We start from the raw sequence: 15,133 nt of genomic DNA, 5'->3' as shown, positions 1-15,133 counted from the left end.
TCTCTCTCTCTCTCTCTCTCTCTCTCTCTCTCTCTCTCTCTCTCTCTCTCTTTTTCTCTCGTTCTCTCTTGCTTTGGGATTATTGTTATTATTGTGGCGCTTATCGCAACTTATCACTCGCAGTCGGCACTAATATGGATACTAATGATATACCTCCTTAAGTTTAAAATCCTTGATTTAAATAGAATAAATAACTGTTTTCATGAAAAACTAAGATTTTGGGAAAAAGTATATTTTTTTTATTTAAAAAATATTTTATATTAATATAAGTAAATATGTTATTATAGTATTCACTACATGTAAATAATTTTTTTGTTTCTTATATATTCTTTCTTATAGATACGTAAATTTGGCAGCAATTTTACTAGTCGCGATTTGCAAAGGTTGCGGCTCTTATGATTGATTCGTATAACATTCATATTTATCACGTAGTATGAGGAAACAGAAATACGAAAGAAATATCAAAAGAATTATTTGAATTTAAATCAGAATAACAATGTGTTATATAAAATGTAATATGAAAAATTGAATGTAACGTTTAGTAAGTTTGTTGCTGCGTCAATATAATAAAATGTTTATATCATCGTGTTATGCAAATTCAATAATTAATTTAGTCCAATATATTAATTCAGTATATTTCCCTTAATTTAGTATATTTGCGTCATATTAATATTAATTAATAGGCACTAGGTTTCGTATAGCCCAGGGACTGATTGATGTCCGACAAACGGCACTCAGACTTGAAAGCTCATTGTACCTCGGAGATTAGTTAAACCTAGCTACAGGAAGGACTACCCTCTTCAATATTTGTACATAAATATAAGTAAAAACGTTCTAGAGTTTCCATCATCGATTTCTTCATCATGCCATGATAACCGTGAAAGTTAATTTTTAGGTATACTTAGACTGTTTAGTCTATTTAATATATTTAGGTTAATATTTTTTATAAAACCCATATAAGTGCCGAAAACTGGCGAGCACCGAAATAAGTGCCGGCTACTAGTTGCCCAGACAGACTTTCATTAATCACAACGTGAGACAATCGATGATGTGGAGACTCTACAATTTTTTTTATTACATTCATGAAGTAAATGTAACGCTATTGGGTTCGGTGCGGGATACGCTGCTAGTCGGTGCGGTCCAGGTTCATGGCAGATGTAATAAATTTGAAAGCAGTGGTATAGATATTAAAAAATGATATCTATTCTATCTCAAACACTGTGTACAAAAGTATTTACAAGTCTTCTCGACGCCGTTGGTTGATGGTCGAGTTTTTGCTCGCTGTGCAAGTCTGTTATATTCGTCGCTGACGGTTTACAATCGCCGCGGCCGCTTGCGGCCGCGGTCGGTGTTGTGTCGCGTCGATGGTCTCGCGCTCTCGGCGAGGTGTTTACTTGCAGAGCTTTAAATCTCGTTTCGGCGAGACCCGTTATGATGCGTGATGTTGACGCTCTTCTTATGCGAGACGCGATGCAGTTGTCGAGCCGTCACGGTGTACTGTGGCAAGCGCGTATCTAGCGGTTGCAACGAAACTGTCCCTGGACACTATGAGTCTTAAAGGATAGCAACTTTTAACTTTGAGAGACTGACAGCTGTACCATTTGGTACAGTAACATTGTTTCTCTCTGTAGTCGCCGTGCGCTTGGGATCGCGCCAGAGATGTCGCTTCCGAACGGTATCTCTGAGCGTTATCTAGGGAGAGGAGAGTGTCGTGAGCGTGGAGCGTCAGGTAGCTCAGTGGTCTAGAGCAGTCGCCCGGCAAGCGAAAGACCTGGGTTCTCGAGTTCCGGCCTAGCAAAACCGCGCTCTCGATATTTTTCTCTTTCTGGAACGAAAAGTTACGCAGATCTCGAACGCATGGCGTCCCGCCGGCACCTAGTATGCCCTCCTCCTTCTATGGTAGAAGGAGGAGGGATGTAGTACGCGGAGTTAAGTCGCGAAGGTGCGACTTCGCTGCGGTCTTCTCGATCGCGTGTGTGCTCTACTGAGATGGGCGGATGCGACGATATCTAACTCTCGGCGATTATGATCCCGCGAGCTGAGTACGGAGTCGCGGGTTCGCGTGCTGACGCCTCGATAGGGACGGTAAGAGCGGTCGTTCTGGTTCTCAATGAGTTCGGAGTTAGCATGAAGGGTGCGCGGATGCGCCCTCACGCTTATTATCGGTTCGTCGAGTTGGCGGAGCTGTAGCGCGGATGCGGACTGCACGAATCCGCGAGTCGACGGAGCGGTAGTAGAACGGATGTCGACTTCACGTATCCACGAGTCGACGGAGCGGTATAGGAACGGAGGCCGACTGCACGAATCCACGAGTCGACGGAGCGGTATGGAGGATGTCGACTACACGTTTCCATGAATCGACGGAAAGGTATCTAGGATGTCGACTACACGTATCCCCGAGTCGATGGAGCGGTATCTAGAGGATGTCGACTACCCGAGCAAAAATGTATCTAGTAGAGCTGATTTTAAGACTAGTAGCTAGATAGGAATGACTAGATATGTTTTCTAGCCAGTCACTAGCTCGTAACTGGCTAAATATTCCTACTCAATCTTTTGAATGTCAGGACTGTCTAGTAACTGTACCAATTACATAGATAGTAGCTGGATTAAAAAAAAATTACACAGTGGCTAGATGGAAGATTCAGTAAATACTGAATAGAAATTGAATATCAAATGCTGTCTAGTAACTGTCTAGTAGCAATGTACTGTAAATCTAGAGTAGAAATTAAATATCGAAACTGTCTATCCACTAGATAGTAAATTTGTGTATTACATCGTCATTATACACAAATGTATTACCTGGGTAGACAGTTCTGATATTCAATTTCCATTCAGAATTTATAATACATTGCTACTAGACAGTTCTGACGTCCAATTTCTATTCAAGAGTTACCGATAATTTTCTACCTCGTTACTGTATAATCTTATTCGTCTAACCACTGTCTATGTAATTAGTATAGTTACTAGACAGTTCTGATATTCAATCTCTACTCAGGATATATTGATATAGATATATGGATATGGTGATTTTTATCTTGTTACTGTGTAATCCGTTTCGTCTAGTCACTGTTTATGTAATTGAAGTAGGTACTAGACAGCTCTAACATCCAATTTTCGTCTATCCATTAGATAAAACGGCGTTGAATAAACCATATGTAGCTAATATAAAACGTTCACTACCGACTATAGTAGTAGTCTAGCAGGTAAAGTGCAAGACTCAAGAGCCAGAGGTCTCAGGTTGTGTTCAAGTCCCGAACAATAAAATGAATTTTTCCAATAGAATAGAAATAATATATAATGAAGAAGAATTATAGGAAACCAAACTTTATTGGATCATCTCTTTAAAAAAAAAGAGAAAAAATAAATAAAAAATCTAATTAAAAAATCTATCTAGCCACTAGACATCCGTGATAATCCAGAAATTCTGAGATAAGAAAACTCTCTAAGGATTATAAGGTACTCCTGATATAGAGAAAAAGAAAAATCATCGAAAAGAAATAATTTTTTCATTTTTGCTATTTAGTCACTGTCTAGTGCAAGCTACATATTTACAAATTATTTTTTTGTATTTAACTACTAGCTAATTTGGTTACCGGACAAAATCCATAAAAAAAGAGGGGCAATGTTGGCAATATTTAAAAGTCTCTAGGATCTATAAATTCATTTCTGAAGGTTAATATCACTGTTATACGTTAGAAATGTGTATAGAGATGCAAAAGTTTCCTTGTACCGCGTAGTCAGCTGCATATCGCTGTCATTAAGTGAGCGACAGTTCGTCCGAGTGTTAGGTTATGGGATAACGCCACGGTTGAGGCCGAAAAATGATACCTAACTTTGAGCATTTTTACAAGTAGAAAAATTAATTTGATTGAAAAATCAAATGCAGGCCTGTATTATGTAACTATCGAACTATACAAACAAATTTTTATTTTATTTTATTTTTTTTTTTTTTTAATGGCGGCGTACTGGCATTTCTTAGGAAACGTGTTTTTCTTTTCGTAAAAACGGAGGGACTTCTTGCTCCGGTCTAGTTTAATCTGGAACAATCAGGCAAAGATTTTTATTATCTACATACATTAAACCTTTCGAGTACGTAGGATTATAGAGAAATACTAATTTTTCGCAATTTGGCACGTTATTGGGAAGGAAGTTCATTTTTTCCACTAAAATTTTGTTAAAGAAACGGTTATTGCAAAAAAAGTTTCAAACGTTTCGAAAAAATCCTACGTACTCGAAAGGGAAATATATCTGAGAAGATTGTATTAAAATTTCAAACCAATATCGGATGGAAATTGGCTGAGATCTGTCTCACCGATTTTGAAAACAGTATTTTGAGAAAAACGCGGTTAAAGTTTTTCGTACTAGTTTTTCGTGTATACAGTTTAATTTTTTAGATTTACCTTTAATCGGCGATGCCTGCTCCGTACAATTGGTCTTCCTCTGACACGTCTCATGTTCTTCTTTTCTTGTTGATAAAATTGACTTTTTGGCTTCTTTGGCTTAGTCAGTGATGCTGCGCTCAGCTAGCTCGATGCGGCGCGCGTCTGCCTCCACGCAGAAGTTGTAGCAAGTGGGGCCAATTTTAAGGTACAAAACTTGCATGATTTGCATTATATTATTGTAGTCATCGTTATAACAGCATGTAGCTACATCTGTAGCTATATCCATAATTTTTCCCACTTGAAAAAACTTTTGGAGCCACAGAAGCTCTCGTTGGAGTTTTGCGTGTAGCCTTCTTTATTCTTCTAATATTGAAAACAGTAGAAGAATAAATCCCTATATCTGCCGAGCGTACAGAAGGTGTGGTCTCTCCGAACGGCCGCAGCTACTTCGTGACGCGAAGGGAGATACTCCGCTTTGGTCGGCGCTACGACTATGTTAAGGGTTCCGTATCGGTTTTAAACCATTTGTATCATATTTTGAACTTTCAAAACTAGTAATATAAGCAAAAAAAATTTTTTCAATTTTTTCAAAGTTCAACTGTGTCTTACCCCTTAAGAGCCAACGCACAAGCACATCCGTAACATGTTACGTTACGTTAAATATTGACAATACGATGGCCGTACCTGTACGTAAACTTAAATTTAAGTCAACGCACAAAGAAATCCGTAAACTTAACTTGTTACGAATGTTCTTGTGCGGAGGCTCTAAGAAGTTAATACACAATGTTACATCTTTGATATCTCTTTTAAATCTGTTGCGAAATATCCGCCGTGTGATATTTTCGAGCAAAATTTATGAAGAAAACGAAAGGAAAATATCAGATAAGGTTCGTTTATACAATATACACAAATATATAAACAATAAAGGATTTGGAGATACCGTGTGTCGTTTTTACTTTTTACAGTTAAAAAGAAAGAACTAGAAGAAATTAACGAGATACAGAGAGAGAATAGAGCACAAAGATAGGCCATACATGGAGATAGAAGACGGTGGAATTAAAAGCGATTGATAAAGCAAAAAGGTGAGTGCCAATTGTTAAAAACCATGAATTTCGAAATTCATCATCGATATCAAAGATATAATACTGTATATTAATCTCTTAATTTAACAGTCGGACGAACTGTCACTCACTTAATGACAGCGGCATGCAGCTGATCACGCGGCACAAGGAAACTTTTAACCTCTAAACTCATTCCTAACGTGCAACAGTGATATTAACCTTCAGAAATGAATTAATAGATCCTAGAGACTTTTAAATGTTGTCCCCTCTTTTTTTATGGATTTTGTCCGGTATACGTCTCAATTTCGGTAATTATCTCCCACGTATTGTGCAATCATTGTTTTGAGTGTGCGGTTTGCACGCTCTACCGGATTGCACTGTGGTGCAATCCATACTGATGTTAGCCGCTGTTTTATTCCTAGTGCTTGCGTTATTTTCTTCATATCTCCTGATTTGAATTGTGTTCCGTTATCAGATATCAGAGTGTTAGGACAACCATGTCTGTAAACAATGTTTTCTAATATTACCTGTGAAACAGCTGTTGCAGTTACCTTTCTCAGCGGTTTAACTTTAAACCACTTTGTGTATCTGTCTTGCATTGTAAGCACCCATGTGTATCCTTTGCTGGATCTAGACAGTGGCCCAATTAAATCTAGGAATACTTGATCCCATGCTTGCTGAAAATTAGTTGCGTGCATTTATCCTGCTGGTTTGCGATGCTTTATGTGCCAGACAGTTTTTACACTTCTGAACATACCGACTAATATCTTTGAACATACCCGGCCAATAATATAATCGTGCTATTCGACTTATTGTTTTAGTTATCCCGAAGTGTCCTGCCGCTGGCTCATCATCATTTGCCTGCAGGATTTCTGGTCTTTGTTCTTGTGGTATGCATCTTTTCCACTGTTCTTTGTTTGGTGTTTGACGTCTGTGGAGAATGTGTCGATACAGAATATCTTGTCGGATTTCGTAATCCAGTGATTTTTGTGGCTGTTTTTCTGTTTCCTCATATTTGCGACGATACCACGGCCATTTTATTTCAGCCTTTATCGTGGCGATCTCTGGCTGTCGCAATAATGTGTCAGCAACTTTACTTGAGCTCCCTTTCCTGTACTTTATGTCAAATGTATATTGTTGAAGCTCAAATTTCCACCTTCCTAATTGTCCTGAAGGCGATTCCAATTTTTGCAGCCATTTCAAGGACTGGTGATCTGTTAAAACTGTGAAATTATATCCCTTCAAGTAGCATCTCATCTTGCGGATACCTCAGATTACTGCGAGACATTCTAATTCGGTGGCCCTATAATTTTTCTCACAATTGTTGAGTGTTCGATTTACGTATGCGATCACTCATTCACCTTCCTTGAAATTCTGTGTTAGCACGGCTCCCAGGTCATGTTTACTTGCATCGATCTGCAATGTAAACTTCAAAGTGAAATCCGGGCATGCGAGAATTGGTGCGGAGACAAGAGTCTCTTTTAATTTGCGGAAGGCAGTCTCTTCCTCACTGCCATTTTACTTTATTTTTTGTGAGATTCGTCAATGGTGCGGCTATTTTCGAAAATCCTGCGATGAATCTTTTGTACCACGACGCCATACCCAGAAATTGCCTAATATGTTTTACCTTTTGTGGTGTTGGCCAATTGTTGACTGCGCTTATCTTTTATGAATCGGTTCGTATACCTTTCTTATCGATAATGTGCCCTAGGTATTTTAAACTTGGACGGCAGAAGTGGTATTTCTCGCTGTTCAGCTTTAATTTTGCCTTTCTCAGTCGTGCGAATACTTCCTTTAATATTCGTAGATGCTGGTCAAATGTTCTTGTTGCGACGATGATATCGTCGAGGTAGACCTGGACATATTCTTCCAGTTCTGGTCCAATTATGACATCCAACAGACGTTGCAACGTTGCTGGTGCGAAATGTAGCCCGAAAGGCATAATCTTAAATTGTTTGAGCCCTCCAGGTACGGTGAATGCGGTGATCGGACGGCTCTCTGGTGTTAGCAGCACCTGCCAATACTCTGCTTTAAGGTCTAGTGTTGTAAGGTAAGTTGCTCCCTGTCGTTTGTCTAGTGTTGCTGTTATCTGAGGCAAAGGGTATGGGTCTTGTTCGGTGACTTCGTTGACCTTTCTGAAGTCCACATAGAATCTGTGTTTTCCGTCTTTTTTCTCTACCAAAACTATTTTTCTTTAGCAAGATTTTTGGGGAGTTCCAGGGACTCTGCGAGCTTTCTACTATCCCATCTTTCTCTGTCTCTTTGACCTTCTTGTCGATGATGGCTTGTATGGCGGGATTTCTCGGTCTGTATCTCTGCTTGATAGGCTCCGGGTTTTACCTTGATCTTATGTTGTACCATTTGAGTTGGGCCTCTTACTCTTTCGAATTTAGTAAATTCCTCTTGTAGGAATTTTTCTAAGCGTACGTTTTCTCTCCTTGACCGCGGTTGCATTTCTTCTGAGATAATGCGCATGTTTCTACTGTTGTGCGGTTTTATTTTCGGTGGCAGAATTTGAATTCTAAGTTTTGCCCACAAGTCCACGCCGATTAACATTGAGCTCTCTAGTGTTGATATTATGTGGAACTTATGCCAATGTGTTTTATTGTCTATCTATATTGGCAAGTTCAGGCTCCCTGTTATTCTTGTTATACCTCCGTCCGCGAGGCGGACTGTTGTCGTCTGTCTTGTTGGCCTATTTGTTTATTCTGTACTACTTTCGCCGTTCTACGATTAATGCACGAGATCTCCGATCCTGAATCGAGTAACGCCTCGAACTTCTTTTTATATACTGTTATGTCAATATGTTACGTCCTGGTGAAGAACGCAACGTGACGAAATCATCGGCCGTACAGGTAAGTCAAGCAACGAGTCAGCGACCAGAAGGGTCATTTTACACGCGTGTCGACGTACGGCGAGTGGTCCTTTTCCGATCAGAGAACCAAATCTCTTTATCGCGGGACGGATCAAGAGCGAATAATCGAAGGGAAAGGGGGGTTGGAAAAATAAAAATGAAATTTGGAATTTCAATTGAAATTCGGAATTTTAAATAACACTAATTAGTTATATTTATTTTTCATGGCTCGTTAAAAATTTATCACGGTTAGTTACAATCGGAAAGTTACATAAGATAACAAGATTATCGACATAGGTTACATAAGTAACAAGATTATTGACTACGCGTGTGTAAATGTGTGAGTATGCATGTAAATGTATGGCGTGTGGATGAGAGTCTTCAGGATTTATATGGGGTGTAGGAGACGAGGGAGAAAGTAGGTCTCGAAGGACAAAATCAAATTTTGGACTCATCGGAATTATTATAATTAATTAATGCAGCAGGAATGACAAGAAAAAAAAAAAAAAAATGAAAAACTTGTAGAACTTACTTTCGATGATAACCTTTACCAAAATGTGAGTTGAAGACAGTCGATGGGTCCGGTCGGTTCGTGGACGGCGTGACTTCAAAACACCCTTCAAGCTTGGTGCAGTTGCATTGACTCGATTGGGATAAATTGCCCACAAGACTCGCGAAAATATAACGAATTGGCGCGAAGGAAAGAACGAAATATATCACTTGCAGAAAGCTGTGTATATGAATACTCGAATGTAAGTAAGAGACGAGTGTAGAATATAGAGTGTATATTATCTAAAAAGGAAGTGACTGTCTTGAAGTAGTAGATAAAGAGAATGGTAAGTAGTGGCTGCGTTGAAGTAGTGACTGCCTTAAAAAAGTGACGAAGAAGAAGTGACTGATTGCCTGTCTTGTAGTTGTGACGAAGGGACGAAGAGGGAGAGAGTTTACAGCGCGGAGTCGCGGTTTTATCAGCTGGGGATGGTTTGGTAGGAAAAATGTGAAATTTCGGGGATATACTAGGTGTTGGATTCGTTAAAGGAGGAAGATATGGGGTACTGTTGCAGCCAGTAATAAGCGAGGAGATAGGGTTAAGAAGATTTCCTTGGCTGGGGTTATGAGTGGAGAAAATCGTACGTTTAAAATAGACGGTTATTGGAAGATTTCAAGGTAGTGAGGGAATCTTTGGATAGGGCGGGAGAGGATGATGCAAGTTGGAAAATATAACGAATATTTTGTTTGTTGTCCCGCGGCTTCTTTTGATTTTACGGATAAGGTCCGGCGGAATATGCTTTGAGGATTAGGAGGTTTTTGGTTCCGTATTTCCCAGGGTTATCTGGGATTATCGTTGGAATTTTTATTGGGAAAGACGGAAAAACCGATTATGATTTGGAACCGTTTGTCGGGTGCCGACAAGAGGAAGGAAAGATAAATTGTATGACTCACGTCCGTGCAGAACGTAACAATACTGTTACCCGTATATGCGGTCTTGGCGTATATTTAATCGCGGGCTTTCGCATGACCGAGGGTTGCCCTATTCCTCGGTCCTTGCGGAGTTTCCCATTTGTGGATGACATTGTTTTGTCAAAACTCCGTCTTTTCCACATTTCGAGCAAAACTTCCTTTGCGGTCTTCTACAGAATCTTCTTGTATGTCCGCGTTGTTTACATCACCAACAGCATTCGGTGGCAATGTACATCGTCGCGGTTGTTGGTGTTTGCGATATCGGTCTTGCCTCTTTTCTGAGGACTTTTCGTTACCGCTCAATGTCCTCTATCTCCGCAGCTTGTGTGCTTAATTCGCTTAGCGTATGTATGTTTCCCCTCCGAATGTGCAGTTTGAGATCTAGTGACATATTCTCGTAGATTTGATCGATTTAATCGTGCCGCGAGAATCCGCTTGCTCGTCTCATTAACGTCGCGAGCTCTGTGGCGTATTGTCTGAACGGTTCGTTCTGTTGTTGGTGTCGTCGTTGTATTTCCTGCTTTAACTGGAATCTATGGCTGTACGGAAAATATTGCATTCGAAACGCGTTTACAAAATCTTTCCATTCGGACCATGCTCTTCTGTTGTTACGGTACCATGCAATGTGTTGCCTCTCAGTAACTCCGGTAGTCCTTGCAACATTTATTCTTCTGTGTATTCATAGCTATTTTGTAGCTCTTCGGTGCGCTCTAAAAATGATACGGGGTCTTTTCCGTCAAACTGGCATCCCCATTTACGCATCTGGTTTATCGTTTTTGCTACAGTCATTTACATTCGATGTTTTACATTGACTCCGATGTCTGACTTGTTTCCTCTTCTTCTGTTCCGTTTCCGAACTTTTGAGGATTTTCCGTAACATATTTACTCAATCTACTTCTTAATTCGTCTAGGGTATCGTTCGTGGGTAACCTTAGTTCTGACATTCGCTGCGTTTTTGATCCTTTGTTAGCGCATAAATCTATTGCTTACTTGCCATTTTATTATTTTACTCTACTTTTTCCTTTCTTATATTTTTTTTAACTGTTCGGGCGCCAATTTGTAACTCTATTGCTTTCGGTGCGGGATACGCTGCTAGTCGGTGCGGCCCAGCTTCGTGGCAGATGTAATAAATTTGGAAGCAGTGATATAAGTATTAATAAATGATATCTATTCTATCTCAAACACTATGTATAAAAGTATTTACAAGTCTTTTTGACGCCGTCGGTTGATGGTCGAGTTTTGCTCGCTGTGCAAGTCTCTTATATTCGTCGCTAACGGTTTACAATTGCTGGGACCGCTTGCGGCCGCGGTCGGTGTTGTGTCGCGTCGATGGTCTCGCGCTCTCGGCGAGGTGTTTACTTGCAGAACTTTAAATCTCGTTTCGGCGAGACCCGTTATGATGCGTGATGTTGATGGCTCTTCTTATGCGAGACGCGATGCAGTTGTCGAGCCGTCACGGTGTACTGTGGCAAGCGCGTATCTAGCAGTTGCAACGAAACTGTCCCTGGGCACTATAGGTCTTAAAAGATAGCAACTTTTGACTCTGAGAGACTGACAGCTGTACCATTTGGTACAGTAACATTGTTTCTCTCTGTAGTCGCCGTGCGCTTGGGATCGCGCCAGAGATGTCGCTTCCGAACGGTATCTCTGAGCGTTATCTAGGGAGAGGAGAGTGTCGTGAGCGTGGAGCGTCAGGTAGCTCATTGGTCTAGAGCAGTCGCCCGGCAAGCGAAAGACCTGGGTTCTTGAGTCCCGGCCTAGCAAAACCGCGCTCTCGATATTTTTCTCTTTCTGGAACGAAAAGATACGCAGATCTCGAACGCATGGCGTCCCGCCGTCACCTAGTATGCCCTCCTCCTTCTATGGTAGAAGGAGGAGGGATGAAGTACGCGGAGTTAAGTCGCGAAAATGCGACTTCGCTGCGGTCTTCTCGGTCACGTGTGTGCTCTATCGAGATGGGCAGATGCGACGATATCTAACTCTCGGCAATTATGATCCCGCGAGCTGAGTACGGAGTCGCGGGTTCGCGTGCTGACGCCTCGATAGGGGCGGTAAGAGCGGTCGTTCTGGTTCTCAATGAGTTAGCATGAAAGGTGCGCGGATGCACCCGCACGCTTATTATCGGTTTGTCGAGTTGGCGGAGCTGTAGCGCGGATACCGACTGCACGAACCCACGAGTCGACGGAACGATATCTAGGATGTTGACTATACGTATCCACGAGTCGACGGAGCGGTATCTAGGATGTCGACTACACGTATCTACGAGTCGACGGAGCGATATCTAGGAGGATGTCAACTACACGTATCCCCGAGTCGATGGAGCGATATCGAGGATGTCGACTTGACGTATCCAACGAGTTGACGGAGCAGAATCTAGAATGTAGACTTCACGTATCCACGAGTCTACGGAACGATATCGAGGATGTCGACTCTACGTATCCAACGAGTCGACGGAGCGGTGTCAGAAGGATCTAGAATGTGGTGATTTTGCAACGGTGTTCGAGAGATGCTTCGGCTGTCTGAGCTTGGCTCTTGTCAGCGGAGTGCCTCGGAAGAACTGCTTGCTCTCGAGGTTTTCGCGATGCCTTTTATATACCGAATCTCGCGTGATTCGGTGTTATTTCCTCTCGGATGGTCGGCGCTGTGTTTATACTTTTTCTCGCCTGTATCGCAAATCAAGTGTCTGTATTGATCCGTTATGTTTTGTGTTCGCGATTCGCTTTTGCGTTATCGGACGGATCGTTACATAAATATGCTGTGTTAAATTAAATAAAGCTACTGCATTAAATATACTACATTAAATTAATCATGAAATCTACATACAACAATGTAAATTTCCTATTATAATGATACATCAACTAACTTATTAAAAGTTGCACTCAGATTTTCATACCACAATATATCTTCCGTTTCTTTCCATTTCCAATTGCATCACTACATTTTACATGATACGTTGTTTTGATCATTCCTTTTGTTTTGTTTTTTTTTTTTTTGTAATTTTACAGGGTATCCCAACTCGATTTTACAATCTCTCGTGAAAGCGTAGAGCGGATTAAGAACATGAAAGTCCTATATCGTTTTGCAATATTTTCAATAATTATCGAAATATTAATTAAAGAAGATTTGTGAATATGATGACGCTCGATATGATAGATCAGTGTAGTGATTATGTTTATAATTGTATATATTTGTATATGATATTAGATCAAATTGAACAAAAAAGTCATATTATTTTGCGAATGACCACGTAGATTTTTAATTATTAATTAAAAAAAATTTGTCCGTTATTGCGCAAAATCGTGCAACAATTTCTTTTAATCAACAATTAAAAATTTACGTGCTTATTTTCAATGGTAAAAGACTCTTTTGCTCAATTTAACTTAATGTACCAGCACACGACGGCAGACATCGCCACCATAGCTCATTTACCATATCATGCGTAATCATTCACAAATTTTCTATAACTAATATATCTCAATCATTATTGTGAGTTTCGCAAAATGGCACTGAACTTTTTTGTTCATTTCAATCATCTCACGAAAGATTTTAAAATCTCTACGTTTTCGCGAGAGATTGTGCTGAGACATCCTATACAGGGTGTAACAAAAGTATCAGTACCCCTAAATAAATTTCCAGGATCGCATTTTCCGAGAAAATCATTCAGACAAAAGTTGCATAGTTTTGACCTAGCGATTCGATGGTGACCTTGTCTTTGACCTCGAGGTCATTTCAAGGTCAACTTTTTTTTTTAATGGAAACCCCCATTTTTTATTCCAGAATCGGAAAGAGCGGAAAAATTTACATTCAGATATGTATTTGAGTCCAAGGGACTCCTCAAGGTCATTTCAAGCTCACATTATTTGAGCATAATAATAATGAATCACGAGGCAGGTGGTTTGGTGAGAAACGTTTTAGACAAAAGATTTAAGGTTTTGACCAAGCGATTAGATGGTGACCTTGTCTTTGACCTCGAAAAATGACCTCGAGGTCAAAGACAAGATCATCGAATCGCTAGGTCAATTGCAACTATGCAACTTTTGTCTGAATGATTTTCTCGGAAAATGCGATCCTGGAAATTTATTTAAGGGTACTGATACTTTTGTTATACCCTGTATATTTCATCATTCTCTATATGATATTGTTAAAATTTATATTCTAAAGTTTTGATATTTTTATATATTTGTATAATCGCGCGCCCGATAAGTTACGTTTGTGATGGTGCTAGCGAGAGCTCTTATGTTTTGTTTTGTCGCAGCTGCGCATGCGTGTCTCTAGCTCTCTGCTTCTCTTTCGCGCTCGCTTGTGTACTCTCACTTGTCGTGTCGTGTACAGACTCGTTACTACGTTGCGTGTGCATACTCCTCTTCTTATTTGTTGTATGGTCGATCAAGACAGTATAAACTAAACATTGTTCAGTTTAATCTGTGTATCCTCTCAATATCCACTGCAAGGATCCTTTTGACGACTCACCCAACAGATATTAGTGTCGCATGAACCATTCACAAAGGACGCAACCTTTGCTCTTGCAGAGAAAAAATGAGAATCATAAGGGACGCAACCTTTTTTTCTATAGAGGGAAATAAAAATTGACTGATAAAGTTGTCAAATTTCCGTATCCTATCTGGACATTTTTGTCACACATTGCGATCACTTGAGAATATGTTCGACGCGTTTTCTTCCACATTCCGCCCGTCAAATGACAAATTCTTGCTTTCAGATTCTTGGACCACGCGGACGTATTGCTGCCAAGAAGACGGCTGCAATTCAGGGCCGTCATTGACAGCGTCGAGCGGCGCTTCCTTCGTCCTGGCGATCTCGCTGGCGGTACTCGTGATGTGCCGAAGCCTTCGTGGCTAATAATGTCGTCCTTCAGGACTTGGAGGATCCGCTCCAAGAGCGTCACACGGAGCCGTATAGATCCTTTTTCATTCGCGAAAACTTGCACATAAGGTTTTGGAATGGGCAGGGGTGGTAGTTGGAGGGGTGGGGGACAGGGGGGTGGTGGTTGGAGGGGTAGGGGACAGAGGGAGAAAGGGGTAAGGAGGGAACGTTGCAGCATGCATTATCACGCTTGCGCCGGACGATCGAGGCTACATTTATACGAGCGACGAATCTCGCGGAGACGTGGTCGATAATCGTCCTTCGATCCTCTAGGATCCTCCCGCGTCTCGTTGGATGCCGTCTGACAAGCCGAGTGTTCAAAGTTCAAGCGATTCCACGTTAATCGCTTAGAATCATGCGCCTGCACGAAGTTCGCAGTTTCAGCGCTCAGCTTGCGTCACTTTCTATTTTTGCGACATCTTCGTACTCTCTAAAGTGCAATCAGTATATTTTTCATCAAAATTGCTATACTCTCATTGCTGGTGGATCAGTTA

The 15,133-nt window shown here is 40.8% G+C and overlaps 1 protein-coding gene across 1 annotated transcript in view; it reads left to right on the top strand.

Moving 5' to 3' along the window:
- LOC116850896 (lymphocyte antigen 6D) overlaps positions 1-14,716 on the top strand; it is a 291,242-nt gene extending 276,526 nt beyond the window's left edge. The window contains exon 4 of the mRNA XM_032829713.1: positions 14,476-14,716. Coding sequence (XP_032685604.1) covers positions 14,476-14,615 — 140 coding nt within the window. The 3' untranslated portion in view covers positions 14,616-14,716. The remainder of the gene's footprint in view (positions 1-14,475) is intronic.
- Positions 14,717-15,133: the final 417 nt, after the last annotated feature.

This window comes from Odontomachus brunneus, unplaced genomic scaffold, assembly GCF_010583005.1.
Source record: "Odontomachus brunneus isolate Ranch 3 - 2012 unplaced genomic scaffold, Obru_v1 Obru_scaffold_159, whole genome shotgun sequence".
NCBI classification, from domain to species: Eukaryota; Metazoa; Arthropoda; class Insecta; order Hymenoptera; family Formicidae; genus Odontomachus; species Odontomachus brunneus.
Note: the sequence above shows the minus strand (reverse complement) of the source record. Positions and strands in the feature narration are given on the sequence as shown.